The 15,363-nt window shown below is 36.4% G+C and overlaps 2 protein-coding genes across 3 annotated transcripts; one reads left to right on the forward strand and one right to left on the reverse strand.

The window, feature by feature from the left end:
* Nucleotides 1-957: 957 nt before the first annotated feature.
* On the forward strand, nucleotides 958-8,964 carry Hydr1 (phospholipase Hydr1). The gene is made up of 7 exons (XM_071715647.1): nucleotides 958-1,434; nucleotides 6,588-6,757; nucleotides 6,903-7,113; nucleotides 7,249-7,361; nucleotides 7,519-7,756; nucleotides 8,155-8,320; nucleotides 8,392-8,964. Exons 1-7 carry the CDS (start codon nucleotides 1,333-1,335, stop codon nucleotides 8,559-8,561), a joined length of 1,170 nt encoding a protein of 389 aa, XP_071571748.1. The 5' UTR covers nucleotides 958-1,332; the 3' UTR covers nucleotides 8,562-8,964.
* An 851-nt stretch (nucleotides 8,965-9,815) lies between these two features.
* Nucleotides 9,816-14,779, reverse strand: LOC139777937 (prolyl endopeptidase). Of its 2 annotated transcripts, none has more exons than XM_071715636.1 (13): nucleotides 14,596-14,779; nucleotides 13,947-14,060; nucleotides 13,009-13,232; nucleotides 12,741-12,928; nucleotides 12,425-12,650; nucleotides 11,949-12,108; nucleotides 11,671-11,871; nucleotides 11,420-11,602; nucleotides 11,221-11,334; nucleotides 10,901-11,049; nucleotides 10,609-10,821; nucleotides 10,191-10,518; nucleotides 9,816-10,084 (listed from the first exon to the last, which is right to left on the reverse strand). In XM_071715636.1, exons 1-13 carry the CDS (start codon nucleotides 14,737-14,739, stop codon nucleotides 10,019-10,021), a joined length of 2,310 nt encoding a protein of 769 aa, XP_071571737.1. In that variant the 5' UTR covers nucleotides 14,740-14,779; the 3' UTR covers nucleotides 9,816-10,018. The 2 variants fall into 2 exon arrangements, with proteins under 2 accessions (XP_071571737.1, XP_071571738.1); XM_071715637.1 differs by lacking the exon at nucleotides 14,596-14,779 and adding an exon at nucleotides 14,124-14,428.
* Nucleotides 14,780-15,363: the final 584 nt, after the last annotated feature.

Below are 15,363 nucleotides of genomic sequence, written 5' to 3' on the forward strand. Positions count from 1 at the left end.
ATTGTTGAGTAAGTATGTCGACCTTGACGATCTTTTTGGTTCCCACGTGCATCCTGCATCGATCAAATTGTTCAGTGCGTTTTAAATCGATAAGCCTGGGGGGAACATTCGCTGTTATTTTTTACAATAGCTTTTGCTCCCATTACGTTCGCAGGCAAGTACGGCTGAGTACGGCTCTGACGATCGTTGCATAACCACCCGCAGCGCGCCGTCACGCACGCGTCGCGCAACGTTCGACGGGACATACCTCGTGCACGTGCGCCCCTATATACACGGTGTGCTTGCGGCGCGCAACGCGTTTGCGGTTTCATCGAGAATTTCGCACTATCCCGATTACATTGTATGAATATATCGTACGTACGAATGTGAATGCGAGTCCGAGGGAAAAAAATCTCGACGCGGTGAATTTCGACGATTTGATAGCGTCTTTTTCTCGGCGAGTGCGAAAGCTCTCTGCAGTCGAGAACGCGCGTTCAAGTCATTATATGATTTCTTAAGATTCCCCATTATTAATGACTCTGTCATATTCCACTCTCTGTCATACTTTTATCGTTACGTTGTCGATGTGCTCGTCCAATTCCGAGTTCCATCTCGATAAGGCTCGCGTTCAAATACGTAACAACAACGAAGCTATTCTCTTAATTTCCTTGTCATTGCATTACTTTTTATTCGACGGTATGATGCGACAAAGTAGAGACACGTTCAAATAACGTATATATATATATATATATATATATATATATATATATATAATAGAGAAAGAAAAAGAGAGACAAAGGTAGAGATTACTAATAATGCTTCGATTTTTCACGCTTTTTTCTTCGTTTTTTCACACATACGTTAAACGCGCGTGAAAAAAAGTCCGACTCGCCCGCTTACACATTATAATATATGTATATTAATTGTAATGCACAAAAAAGTTTATACGTAAATCATGAGCCTTTTTTTCAGTCGAAAACCCGGTTTTATATAAGAACCCGGGCTACTTTAGAGCCGCGTCGAGCGGCGGACGGTAACACGCGTGCGCACTATAGCGAGCCCGCTCTCGCGTGCGCTTTGCGTTATCGAGAGCCATCGGATACGTCGCGCTATCCGCCCGCGGGTATCACCGCTCTATTGGCCGCGGACGCCGCGGTTCGGCCGATTAGTCGGCCGGTCCGCCGCGACTTAAATTATTTGTGCGGCATGCGCGCGGCGGCCGAGGACTCTCGCACCGGCTCTCGTTCGCGATCGCCGCTCGTTAATCGCCGTCCATCGTCGCCTCGATCTGAGCCTCGCCATCGCGACAACACCGACTCTACGCCGGCTGACACCGTCCGGTAGCGCGCAACGATGCTGAGCCTCTTCGAGAGCGTCGCGTACATCCCGAAGCTCTACTACGGCGCACTGCTGGGCATCGGTTTCTGCATCTACTACCTCTACGAGGTTGTCAAGGTGAGTGAAGAAAAAAATATATAATTACATAATTATAGAATTAATAATCACGATCGGTCGCTTGATTCTGCCGAAGGTCGATTTGTCATGAGATTTTTTTAGTAAAAAAGAGACGGGGAAAGACTCGATCGATCGATCGCGGTCCGAATCGATCGAGAAAGGAGAGTTTAAAAATGTCTTTCAATTACTACGTTTACGCGAGCGTTACTTCTGTAGTAACTTACGATAATTTACTCCGCGTAAACGAGTGAATTATTGTAAGTTACTATAGAAGTAGTAACAAAATTAAACGACGGTGCACATTATTCGGAGATAAATTAGATTGTGATTGTCACGCTTCCTGAAGTCTTATCTTTATCTATACGCGATTGGGATGAGTTGCGGAAAATATGTGTCCAAATTTGAACATGTGTCCAAATAATAATAAAGCGATATGCGGGCATGATGATTAGACGCGCGCGACGTCACGCACGCATGCGCACGCGAGTGCGTATCGCTTCCTCATTATCTAAATATTGTTCATACACTCGACAAGAATCAACGCAGCGTCATACGTCTTTCTATGATCCATTACGTTCTGTTAACTATACATGTATGCGCCAAATGGTTGTATAAGACACGTGCCGTCAGCGTCATGTATATCTTCATGTCTGAAGCTAATATAACAAATCTTTAGTCGAACACATCGTATGTCTAGATAACGTTTTCGCAAAAAGCTCATTGTGTGCGTGTGTAAACGATATATTATTTAGGATAGAATTTAGAAAAAATATTTATTTCTAATTTCAAAGGTATATATTTGGATATATTTTTTAATAAATATTTCACACACATACAATTGTATACATTTTAAATAATTAATAGTGTTGTATCTTCATTCTTCAAATGTTTCTGGTCTCACGTTTTAAATGATCTGTAATTCAGAATTCAAGACAAGTATTTTATTCATAATTTAATATATATGTCACGTAATGCAAAAAATAATTAAAGAGTCAAAATTCAAATATATAAAAAGATATCAAAATGTACATGTATAACAGAATGCACAATATAAAAAGTTTTAAATAAAAACGCGATTTTCACCTGGAAATCTGACGCACATTATAGATCGTTTATATATGGGCTTTAAGCACACAATTATATAAATAGAATTCCCTCCTATATTCTGACACGAATTATAGATCGTCTAAAGTAGGTTTTATAGGCGATATTCATAGTTGTTTCTTGCGGAAGGTTATACTATTTATGCGTGTACGTCATCAATGGTAATTGCTTGACGCAAAAGGTATAATACAAACTTAAAATTCGAAGGTAAATAATGCGAGCTACATATTAACTCATCGGTAAAAAATTATTTTCGATTTTTTAACCAGCAACTCTGACACCTATGATTTAATGCGATTGGATCGAGATATCCGGTAAACTATCCGAAAGACGTCTTATAACCTAATTTATGACGTCTTTGAGACGTGATATAGACGTCTTAATTTAATTAATTTAAACATTTTAAATAACTTAAACGAATTTTAGATATATTATAAAATAAAACTTTAGACATATTATGAAATAAAAATTAATAATACGGAAACGCATTAACAGTTTCCAAACAGTTTCGTTTTAATTAATTGTGTCGTTGTGACACTAAACATAATGCAAAATATCTGAATACCAAATTAACTGACGCAGTAAATATTTTTATAGGCTATGTTATATCTCTACATTGGCCATTGGCCATGTCATATGTATTTTAATCGATATATCTTATAATCGATAATGTAAATACTTGCCTTATAAAAAATGTCTTATAAAAGACAACTCTCAGTAGCGGGATTCTGTAACTCCTTAACGACAGTTTCGGTATATCGTTGCGCAGGTATTATATTATGGTAAAAAAGCTGCGCAACGATACCGAAACTATTGTTAAGAAGTTACAGAATCCCTCCTCAGATGTTTATTCGGGAAGTTTTGGAGACGTTTTTTTTAAAGACCTCTTAAGAAAGACGTCTTTAAAATGTATTTTTTTTAGACATGCGTGTTGTCTGAGAAATGTACAACAATGCATGACCTTTTCTCAAAATATGTGAATAAGAAGTAGCACGCAAGTAGGGCGCAAGGTCGCGATCCCGGAATTTTGGAGTCTAAAGCCTTGTATCCACGATGCTAGAAATCGTTCCGAGATTTCGGAAGGAGAAAGAATTGACCAATGCGATTGGTCAATTGGCCGAATTGTTCAAATGCGATTTGTTAATTTCTGGCATCGTGGACACAAGACTTAATTAGTAACGAGTCCAGTAACGAGGCGAGATCTGACGTAGCGACGCGCGAAAACGAGGAGCGACGGATTCATCCGCGCGTAATGAACTCCGAAATGGGGCAGCTTATCATTCGTGCCTCGTGCGCGACGCGTTCATTGACTAACGAGCCGGGGCAATGCGGCTAAATAGTGCCCCGGGCTGCGACATCTTTTGTATGCGTCAACATTTATTTGCTCTGAATAGCGAAGTTAATCCTTTACGCGAAATTAAATAATTCGCCCGTCCGCGAACGCGCACGCAACTCGGCCGCGGGATGCTGTAATCTGACAATAAAATGCGTATTTAAATAAAACTTGTTTAAGAATATCCATAAAATTAGTTTCGCCTCTTTAAATTAATTTTATTGCTTTCGTAGCATAGTTCTCCATGCTTACGTGCTCATTCGAATAAGCTTCCATCGGCAGCAGTCTTGAAATTCTCTTCGTAATATATATCAGTTAAGATACTTTTTTTACATAATTTTGTGCTAATTAGAAACAGCGGCGATCGTTTCTCCTCTGTAAACATGTATTGTTATCTTTACAATTCCCTCGTGCTTTTCAAGAACTTTTTAAGAAGGCATATTATTGACTACTTGCTCTCTCGGAATATCGCTTGACACTCTTGCTTGACATGAAATATCTTACGTCGTTTAAATGCATCTACATGAAACATTTATTACATGCTATCTATATAAAATATAATGAGGGGAGACAAGATCAACTACGTATTTTACCGCGTTTAACAATTATACAACAGAAGGAATTACATGTGCTTGCGAACATATTTGTCAGATATCACTTAATGTTTTTATGTATGCTTCTATTTCATATAAAGTTCACTTACTTTTCAATCAAGAAAACACATAATATGTTTCATTGTGAAAATATTAGCATAAAATTACAACGTTTTAATAATAATTAACAAGTATAAGCTTTTATCGACCCAACTAGCCAAATTTATTGATTGATATCACGACGTTTCGGGCAAGGAATGGCCTTTATCATGGCATTGTGCCCAAACTAAAAGCTGAATACTCAAGTAAGTCAGAGTATAAAATTAATAAATATGGAAATAAATATAAAAAAGGTGTAAGAATTTTAATAGTACATAATTTACATGTACACAAAAAAAAACATAATTACATGTTCGCGTGAGGCAGTGTAATTTCTTATGCTAATAAAGGTAATTTAATGCAAAACGAGTATGTGATTGTGCGTGATATTTGCACATCTATTGCTGTCTCAATTTTATATGAAACATAGTACGAGAGTTCAATACATAGACAGGATTTCCGCGATACATGTTCGGACTGAGTGAACTGACGTACGTCCCTCCATAGGCGACATCAGTCGTGAGGAGAGATGTGTCATTTATTAATCTGACCTTAAAACTCTCTAGGCATTTGTCCTGCGCGTGTAATGTGCAGGTGAAGTAACGAATATAAAGGAATTAATTGAAGGAAGGAATTGTAGATTATATTAATGCTAATTATTAATTACATTAGCGATGCAGCTATATTAATGACGTAATGATTGAATAATTTCAACGAATGGAGCTCTCTTTAATATCACATTTTTATAAATGCATTGGAAAATTGTATTGGAAAACTATCATCATTATATAATGAAAATGCAAAATGAAACTGTTTATGACTATATTAAATATAATTATTCTATTGTATCAAATATAATCACTGAACAATGATCTTTTGCATAAAAAAGTATTTTTTTCTTTCTTTCAATATTGATCGCACTAATCTTAATTTTGTGTTAGGTAAGTAGACATATATACGTATAGTTTAGACGTTTAGACATGTATAGAATATGAAATGGAGTTGAATGTGCTCTAAACCGCAGCGTTAAAAAAGTAATAACAATAGTTCTTAGCTCTGATAGTCTCTCCCTCATATCGTCAACTAGATATCATATGGATGATTTATAAGTGCGATAAAATGTACGTTTAATTTTCCACATAACTACAAGTAATTATTACAGATTTATTTTTAATGATGTCTAGATAACAAGATAAACAGATAATATCGTGATTTATGATATTGGATATATACATATGCGCAATATACATATTATATATATATACATACAGAGTCATAGAAATTTTTATGAGATAATTCTCAAACTATATACAAAAACAGAAGAGACATTTTAACGATAGGCTTCCTTATCAGACGCGAATGCTGAAACTGAAATATTTAACTTACTATAATTTGCAAGTCAAATGTTTCCTTATCGGCGTTTCTATCGCAACGTACCCGCCAGGCATCAATACTTGATACAATTATCATTACTCTGTCACTTCATTCACTCTACGAGTTTTGCTTAGCACAACTCGGAAACTCTCATTCCTTTCCATACTACGTTTCACAATACAACAGGAATTTAAATATCCCTTTCAAGGGATACTTAAATTCTTGCTACATTGTCATACAAATTTATTTATATACACGATCTATTGAAATTCTTATTAATCGCGTCATTTTCATGTATTAAATCAGCTGCATATAAATGAGAATTAATTGTAATATAATTATATTACAATGGCAAATGTACATTCTACAATTCATAAATCTATAATATATATAATTCACCTGAATCATTGCGCGATTCCATTACTGCTATTCCATGAATGTTCTTATAAATATATGGCAAAATTCAGCATGTATAATTATTTATTAATCAATATTTATTGAAGAAGGAAAAAGCAATATAATATTACGTGACATTATGAATGGAATATAACTACGATATATATACAAAACATGTGGAGAAAATAGTACTATATATTTTTTTTTGTCACACCTGGAAAAACTAATAACAAAAACAACTATTACGCTTCCAGACACCCTTGCTGGTTTGCGCCAATGGACCATTCCGCACATTCTTGGAAGCCAACATTCCGCTCGTGCAAAATAAATTCTGGCCGACGTTGTGGTGTTTTGAATCGCGAGCACAAACCATTATAGCCAGCATTTTGAGATCCCGGTTATTGCCACCTGTCGAATATCGCAGGTTGGTATAGAAGGATATATATATTATAGAAGAATAAATATACAATTCGGTTCATCCGGCATTGGACTTTGGAACACAAATAATGCGCGCATGATCGATCAAGCGATTGGATTCTATTCTGTAACGCTCTCTTTACGTTACGTAGGGAAATTCTTGCTTTGTCCGACGGGGGTGAAGTGGCCTTGGATTGGGCCGAGAAAGATTGCTCCATCACGTCGCCGATCGTCGTCATTTTACCTGGTCTCACGGGCGGTAGTCAAGCGGAATATATCAAGTGTCTGGTATCAGCCGCGAGAAAAAATGGGATACGATGCGTGATTTTCAATAACAGAGGCTTAGGTGGATTGGAACTCAAGGTAGGGCTTATTTGTGAACCGAAATGGAGATGAGATAAATTCTTGCAATTATTATTTGTTAATTTCTTTTTAGCAGGATTAACCGAAAAGCACGTTTTATAATAACAGGAGTTCTTCTTCTTTTGTTACTTTTAGACTCCACGAACGTATTGTGCCGCTAACTATGATGATTTAAGTGAAGTCATAGAACACGTGAAGAAACTTTATCCTCATGTACCTCTCGGAGCAACTGGGATCTCCATGGGAGGGTAACCATGTTTTCCTTTAGTTTATCTTTAAATTAATAACTAAATCGTATGATATCTCTACGATGCTTAGAAAGAGCATATGTATATTCAAGCATTTGATTTGATACGTTAATAAATGACATTTTTGTAAACCATTGCATGTCTTTTCTGTGCACAGGTTGATCTTAGGTAATTATTTAGCCCAAAGAGGTCTAACAGCAAGGACCAAATTGAGAGCGTGTCTCATTATCTCGGTGCCATGGAACGTATTCGCAGCAACGAAGAGCACCGAGGAAAATTATTTTAATCTAATGCTGAATAAGCATCTAGCCAGCAATCTATGTCGCACGATAAAGCGAATTCATACTTCTGATATTGGCCCTTTGGCCAACGTGGATATTGACACTGTTCTTAAGGTATGTTTTTACGTATCAAACATGATTATATGGGAAGATCGAATACTTTTAACTTTTCTAACGTACACATTTCATACTTGCGCCAAAAGGTAAAATTTAAAGGAATACTTATGTATTTTCTAAATTTATAATCTCTTTTATTAAAAGCAGTAATTTTATATCTAGCCGTAGTATCTCACTTTAATTTCTTTTCTGTCGCTTTCCACATTGCCACAGTTATGATTTCGCAAAAAGATATATCGTAATCTACTTCTAGATACTGAATTTTATATGAACTTAGATTAAGATTAAATTAGAAATTAATTCGTCATATATATATTCGTGATGCGCGATTTTATATTATCTGTCTGGAATTCTGAATCTGACTCATACTTACTGTGAATTATTATATCCGACAGAGCCAAACGATAAGAGAATTTGATTCGAATTTTACGGCAAGGCACTTTGGATACAAAAACGTCGATGAGTATTATAGTAACGCGACGCTTCACGACAAGCTGCATCTGATCCAAGTACCGACTTTGTGTCTCAACGCGGCAGACGATCCGTTTCAACCGTTGCAAGGTGAGCGACAACAGCGCGACAACGATTATAACGTTTTTACACGATTTTAAACAACGTCTTGAATGTTTTAGCGATACCTCTGAAAGAGATAAGCCAAACCAAAAACGTGGCCGTAGTGGTAACGTCGCGCGGTGGGCACATTGGTTTCCTGGAAGGCGTTTGGCCGGTCAAGGAGGAGCAATATATGGGAAAGTTCTTCTCACAATTTTTCACGGCAATGTTCACCAACGACTTTGACTAACAGGAAGCTTGATATATCTATAGATCGGAATCGAGTAAATGGTATCGTAAGCGTTAACACTGATTGCCTTGATTCGTTATCGTCTAGCATCAAGAGATACGTGCCACGATACCGGTTATCTGTTTAATTTTCTGCAAGCTAAAATGTGATCACATTTAATTTAACATGATATCTTTTTATCATTTTTATATTATGCTGTAACGCAAAACTTGGAATTGCACTTTATAAGCTTGAAAGGGCAACTAATTCCAAGTTTTGATGTAATGTAATGTTTGTGAAGTATTAAATAGGCTCTACACTTATCAGGCAAAGTTCTTTGCTCATTATGACAATTAGCGCGAATTAAAATTATCCTTGTTAATTATTTATAGTTAATAAAATCTATAACTTTTATAAAAACCTATACCTCTAATCACAATTTTTTCTCTTATTGTGTTATAATTTTACTATATTAAACATTTTTTTTATGTAATTGTTGTATTAAAGTTTAGAACTTTATTTATTACAATTTATAAATGAAAATAAAATTTTAACTGTGTACCTATATCGAATCTTTCAGTAAGCAATTGAAAGCCAAAATATATTTTTTATTGTATTATTTAATTTAGAGCGATGATTGATGGAAGTGTTATCAACAATCGTTCAAAAGTATGATTCTAAATGTGATGAAATGTGTAAAAATATCATAAATAATACAATTTCAATGTAAAACACTTTTTACTTGCCAACTTATTTTTGGAGAGGGAAATAGCTAGCTCATGATATTAATATTGGTACAAGCGTAAATTGAGGAATTTACTCATCAATCTAGAAGTGATTCATTCGCCACTCGGCGAGTCTATCTACCGATTGAATTTATACGGTCATAACTACATCAAATACACTTACTTCAGTACAAACATTGCAAAAGTGTTGCTAATTCTCACTGCAACATTAATAAATATTAATAATACGCCGATGAATATTAACGATATGAGACTTCATGAGCTATTTTCCAAAAACTTTTTTTACCATTTATTTTTTATGTAATCATAATCGATAAAAAAAATATGGAAATATTTCTGCACAGAGATTAACACTTTAGTTAAAGGCAGCTAATTATTACATATGCTTCAGATATTATCTCGGAATGAACATCTAACATTTCATTTAACATTTTTCACGCTCAATTATGCTCGAGTATCATATTTGACTGTATGTTTATTACGTTTTGAACGAAGGAGAAATACATGTTGTGTAAATATTGTCATAAAGTACAAATTTACTTGTTTTTATTTCATAGAAACACATCATTATAAAAGAATTTGCAATCAAAGTATACCTGATAATTTTACAACAATACATTGCAATATACATGATAATCGCATAAGCGCGCGTTTAATCTCATCACATTACAATCCCTTGATTTTGGATTTTATGCAAAATGTGTTGGGTTTTACACTTCTTTTGAACCTTAATTACAATTTGAATTCCAAGCCCAAGGACTGCGCGATAAATGATAAAATGTCGGTACTTTCTTCAATCTAAAATAAAATGTATATAAAATATATAAAATTTTATAATACTTTTTAAATAAACTTATTTATACATGTGTCTTAAGTATGAATCGTTTTCTGCAGAAATATTTACCACTTTCATGGTTGGTTTTCCACCGCCATGACCTGCCTTAGTATCTATTCTTGCAAGTAATGGGTTTTTCTGTTTCGACACATTTCCAAGCGTATATTGAAGAGTTGCTGTTAACTTAAGAGTATGCAAAGGTACGACACGGTCATCATGATCAGCAGTCAGAAGCAACATCGCTGGATATTGTATGTCACCTGGTGGCACTTTTACATTATGTAAAGGTGAATATTTCAACAAGTTCTCGAAATGCTTGGGATCATCGGAACTTCCATAATCCGAAACCCAAGCAGAGCCGATGGTAAACTTATGAAAGCGTAACATATCCATAACTCTGCAATTTTAAAAAGAAAGTTAATGTTTTTTATATATGCCACGCGCGTCAATAACTTAAAAATAAATTAAATAAAAAGATTTAACTAACCCTACTTGAGCTATGGCGGCGCCGAACAGATCAGGTCTTTGATTTATACATACGGCAACAGCCAGACCTCCATTGCTGCCACCTTGAATTGTCAATTTCGCAGAGGTAGTGTATCCATTTTCTACAAGATATTTTGCTGCATATTGAAAATCATCGAATACATTTTGCCTATTAAAGAAGCGTCCTGCATTGTGCCATCTTTCTCCATATTCACTACAACAAAGAATGGCACTTTTTGTACAAACAGATACACACACATTTCTATAAATATGTTCTTCCTATTGTTACATACCCTCCTCCACGAACATTAGCAACAGCAAGTACTCCATTAAAATGTTGTATAAAAACAAGTCTTGTAACACTGAATGTAGGTTGGATACTTGCATTGAAACCACCATATCCATAAAGTAAGCCTGGCATACTTCCATCTAATACAGCATCCTATATTAAAAATTTTCTGATAATTTTAACATTGATTTTAACATTGAACGACACAGAAAATTTTTTAATAATCTTAAACCATTTTTAAGTCGCTTCTTAAGTCGAAAATCTACAGCTCACATGATAAAAAATATATAATTTTGTTATTGATTTTTTAAATAATCTACGTACATTCTTTGTTACTATAAACATGGGTATTTTTGTACCATCCTTGCTTGAATAAAATATTTGACTAGTTTTGTATAAACTTGCATCAAAACCCTTCACTTTGATTTCTCGCAAGATCTGAAAACAATATTAATCATCGAGTTATAACTGTACCTAACAGAAAAATCTCATATCATATTTATTTGAAAAGATAGATACTAACTCGTGGTTCCTTTTCTTTTTTTAAATCAATCGTATATATAATTCCTGGGGTTAGGAATGATGTAAATTGATAAAATATCTCAGAATATTTCTTTTCTCCTGAGAATCCGAGGACAGTGCCAAGATCCAGAGGAAACGTTCTAAGAACTTTACCAGTGTTCAAGCAATGCAGTTGCAAAATGTTCTATAAAATATTTAATTTTTAGTGTTCCTACAGCAATTAATCTAAATATTTTAAGTATATATGTTTACCTTAACATCTTGTATGTAACAAGCAACAAATTTGTCTTCATCCACAGCACTAGCCCAATCTAGTACATTCTCAGAATGTTCTGGCAAAAGATCAACCCATTTGTCTTGTTCATAATCCAACAAATCTATAGCTATCAACTTGTAATTAGGAGCACCTTTATTTGTGCGAAACACAGCTTTGTTACCAATATTGGTCACGTACTGAAAATACAGAGAGATATGATAATAACATAGAAATGTAAGAATATTTAAGGAAAAACAAAATATTTAATACCAACTTCGTAATCAGCTTCAAGCTTATCGACAACTTGTGTCAAGGGCAAATTGTTTTTTATTTCCATTTCATCTTTTAGTGGCGTAAAATATACTAAATTATCTCTGCAATCCTTTAGAGGAGTAACAATGAGCCATTTACCACAATCAGACACTTGTGCACCTCTGATAAAACAATAATAGATTTGTACCACACACATACGAACAGATTATCTCAGTTATTTCTTTACATTCATATATATAAACATATGTATATAATATACATATATAAATATACATATACATATAATATAATATTGCATATCTAGATATATTAGAAAATATAACTGGGTATATTTTGATTTGCTATAGATTTACTACATAATTTGAGAATCTACTCATAAAATATAGATTTTAATGTCTAAGTAATGTCTAATAAAACATTTGATAATAGAATGTTATAGAGAAATCTAAAAAAAAAAACTCAAGTTACAAAACTCACATCCTCCACAATGGTTCTTCAGGAAACTCAACGGCGACAACATCACCCGACTGCGGTGTACCAACAATGTGGTAGCATAGTTTTTGGTTTTGATTACCTAACGTTTCTGAACCGTCAGTCTTCCCTTGCTGATCTCGATATTGTCCATAAAAAATACCACGATTGTCGTGAGTCCATGTAATCGGTGAAAACTTGACTTTTTCCAAAATTTCTGGGTAATTTTCACCTTCATGAAAATGTTTTATATATTTTTAGTAAATAAACGTCTATTATATCATAACTGTAAGAAAGTTTAAGAATTTTGACATTATTTTACCAGTATGGGCATTCAAGAAGTGGATAGTACTCCAATCAGAACCGCTTTCAGATAATCCATATGCGAAAATGCTACCATCCTCACTGAAGCTACTACTGGTAATTGCAACAGTTCCATCCTCAGAAAGAGTATTGGGATCAAGAAATACCCTTGGTTCACTTTCGAGAGTATCTTGTACGTATAAGACACTGAAAAAAAGTCCATTAAGTCAAGACAATATATACAGATGCATGTTAGAAACTAGGAATGTTAGGAATTCGAATTATACCTTTGGTTTTGCAAACCAGTATTTTTATAAAAGTAATATTTCTCGCCGTGTTTGGCGGGGCACGAATACTTAGGAAAATCCCACAGTTGTTTCAAACGTTCGTGAATATTATCACGCGCTTTGTACGCAGCCAGATACGGTTTAGTGATAGCATTTTGAGCATCAACAAAAGCTTTCGTTTCTGCCGAATCTGGATCTTCCAGCCATCTATAAGGATCTTTTATCTACAAACAAAATACTGACTCTTTATATAATTTATATAATATTTAAATGCATCTTATTTATATAATCATTGGCCTAGTTTACACCGTGCGACCTGATCGCGACCTGACCTATACCCTGACCTAAAATAGGCTTCTAAACAAAACGTTTACACCATGTAGACCTATGATACTTTTGGGTCAAATATAAGTAAAAATTGTCTATTAGTATCTATTGGTACACTCTCTGCACTTTAGGCGATCTTTAGGTCACCTGCGTTTACACGCGTTACGTCCTACTTTAGGTCTACGCCTAATTTAGGTCAGGGCACGCGAAAAAGAGACCTGACCCAAGCGAGGTCGCAACTGTTTACATCGTCGCGACCTATCGTGTTTGGGTTGAATATAAGGTATAGGTCGCAGCCTAAACGCACGGTGTAAACTAGGCCATTATATTATTAGATTTAACATGTATCTCCTATTTTAACATAAAACAATAAATTTCAACTTGTGCAATCTCTGCCTTTCTTCATAATCCCCGCTAAAGGCTAATTGTCGTTTGATAAGGAAATTGAATGTCCATCAAAATGCCATCAAGATTTAAATATACTGTGATTAGTGTTAAATACACTAATATATATCATTAGAATCAAGTGTTAAGTGTTAAATATCTCTTTACGAAAATTATAAGTCGACATTTTTAAGAGTAACGAGACACTTTGCGACATGTATCCTAACCTCAACGCCGTGGTACTCATCGACGACGCTCTCGTCCCTGCGTGCCTCGGGGTAGCGTATCCTCGTCATAATTCCCGATCGACCCGCGTCTTCCCGTGTACGATAAATCGCCGCCTAAATGCACAGAGAAACCTTGTCTAACGATATTCGCGCACGTGCGAGCCTCTTTCCACGTACGTCAATTGTCACCGGAGCAAACACTGAATCACGTGATCCGGACTGATCCGCGCCCGCGCTCGACCGCTCCAACGTTCGAGCAGTTCGAGGTTCGATCGTTCGACCGGTTCGACTTCGACGTGCGCGACTTCACGCTGCCAAACAAGCCTCCCGATAAAATTCGAAACGGTGAACTCCGCGGACGGCGCGGATGCGGATAGAGATCGGAGAGACCACTGATCCCGTCGGTCGGTACCGGCGCGAATTTATCCGACCTCCGTTCCGCGGGAAAGATACGGCGCGAGAGAAAATGCCAGTCAGGATCACGTGACGTTCGTGCGGGTGATCACAATCTGATCTGATTGTATGAGACCGATTAATGGAGCGCACATGGAGAGAAGGACTCGCGCGACGGGCGACGGCACGGCGCGCACGACGTGTATGGCGGATTCCCGGTCGCAGCAAGTTCCAACGAGTTCTCACAGATACTAACAGGTACAACCGTAGACGATACCCAGCGTGCCGCTCGCAAATCGCCGCGATTGTCAACGTGCTGCCCAAGGCGCCGAGTATCGTAGTCCCGGAGCGCTCCCCACCGAAATCCGTTGAACGAACGTCGTATTGCCGCGCGCATCATCCTCTCGTCTCTCGTCGCGCGGCGTCGCGCGGCGGCGCGCCTCGACGACGAGCTCGGAAGGAACACCCGAGCACCGTCTCCCTGCTTGATTTCACTTCCGCGAGGCAACGCGGCACATTCGAGCGCTCCCGCGTTCGACGCCAAACCGAACGAATTTAAGTAATTTAAATCTGGAGTCTGTTTTCTATTGCTGAACTGGCTGCACTAGTTCAGAGTTAATTTATCTTTTTTTACTCCACATTTACCACGTTTACGCGGCGGGGCTATGTGTTTACGCGATGACTAATGTACGATAATTTTTTACCGTTTACCATACGTACGTGCGTAAGTATTTTATACTTCCGAGAGCCGTTTACGCAAGGTATTAACACGGGAAGTAACTGATTAATTTGAGTAACTTGCTTCAATTATCTACTCTCGTCATAGCCAATAGACCCCCGTTTACGCGGAGGAAGATAATTTGAGTAAATTACTACAGAAGTAACACTCGCGTAAAGATAGTTATTGGAAGGAAAAAAGATAAATTCTGAATTAGTCAGCCAGTTCAGCAATAGAAAATAGTCCCCTGGATCATAGATTTAAAGTTTGTTGCTTGCGAAACCTTCTCTTACTCCTTTTTTTTTC

Source organism: Temnothorax nylanderi, unplaced genomic scaffold, assembly GCF_030848795.1.
Source record: "Temnothorax nylanderi isolate EJ_2023f unplaced genomic scaffold, tnyl_v1.0 TNYL_tig0169_pilon, whole genome shotgun sequence".
Lineage (NCBI taxonomy): Eukaryota > Metazoa > Arthropoda > Insecta > Hymenoptera > Formicidae > Temnothorax > Temnothorax nylanderi.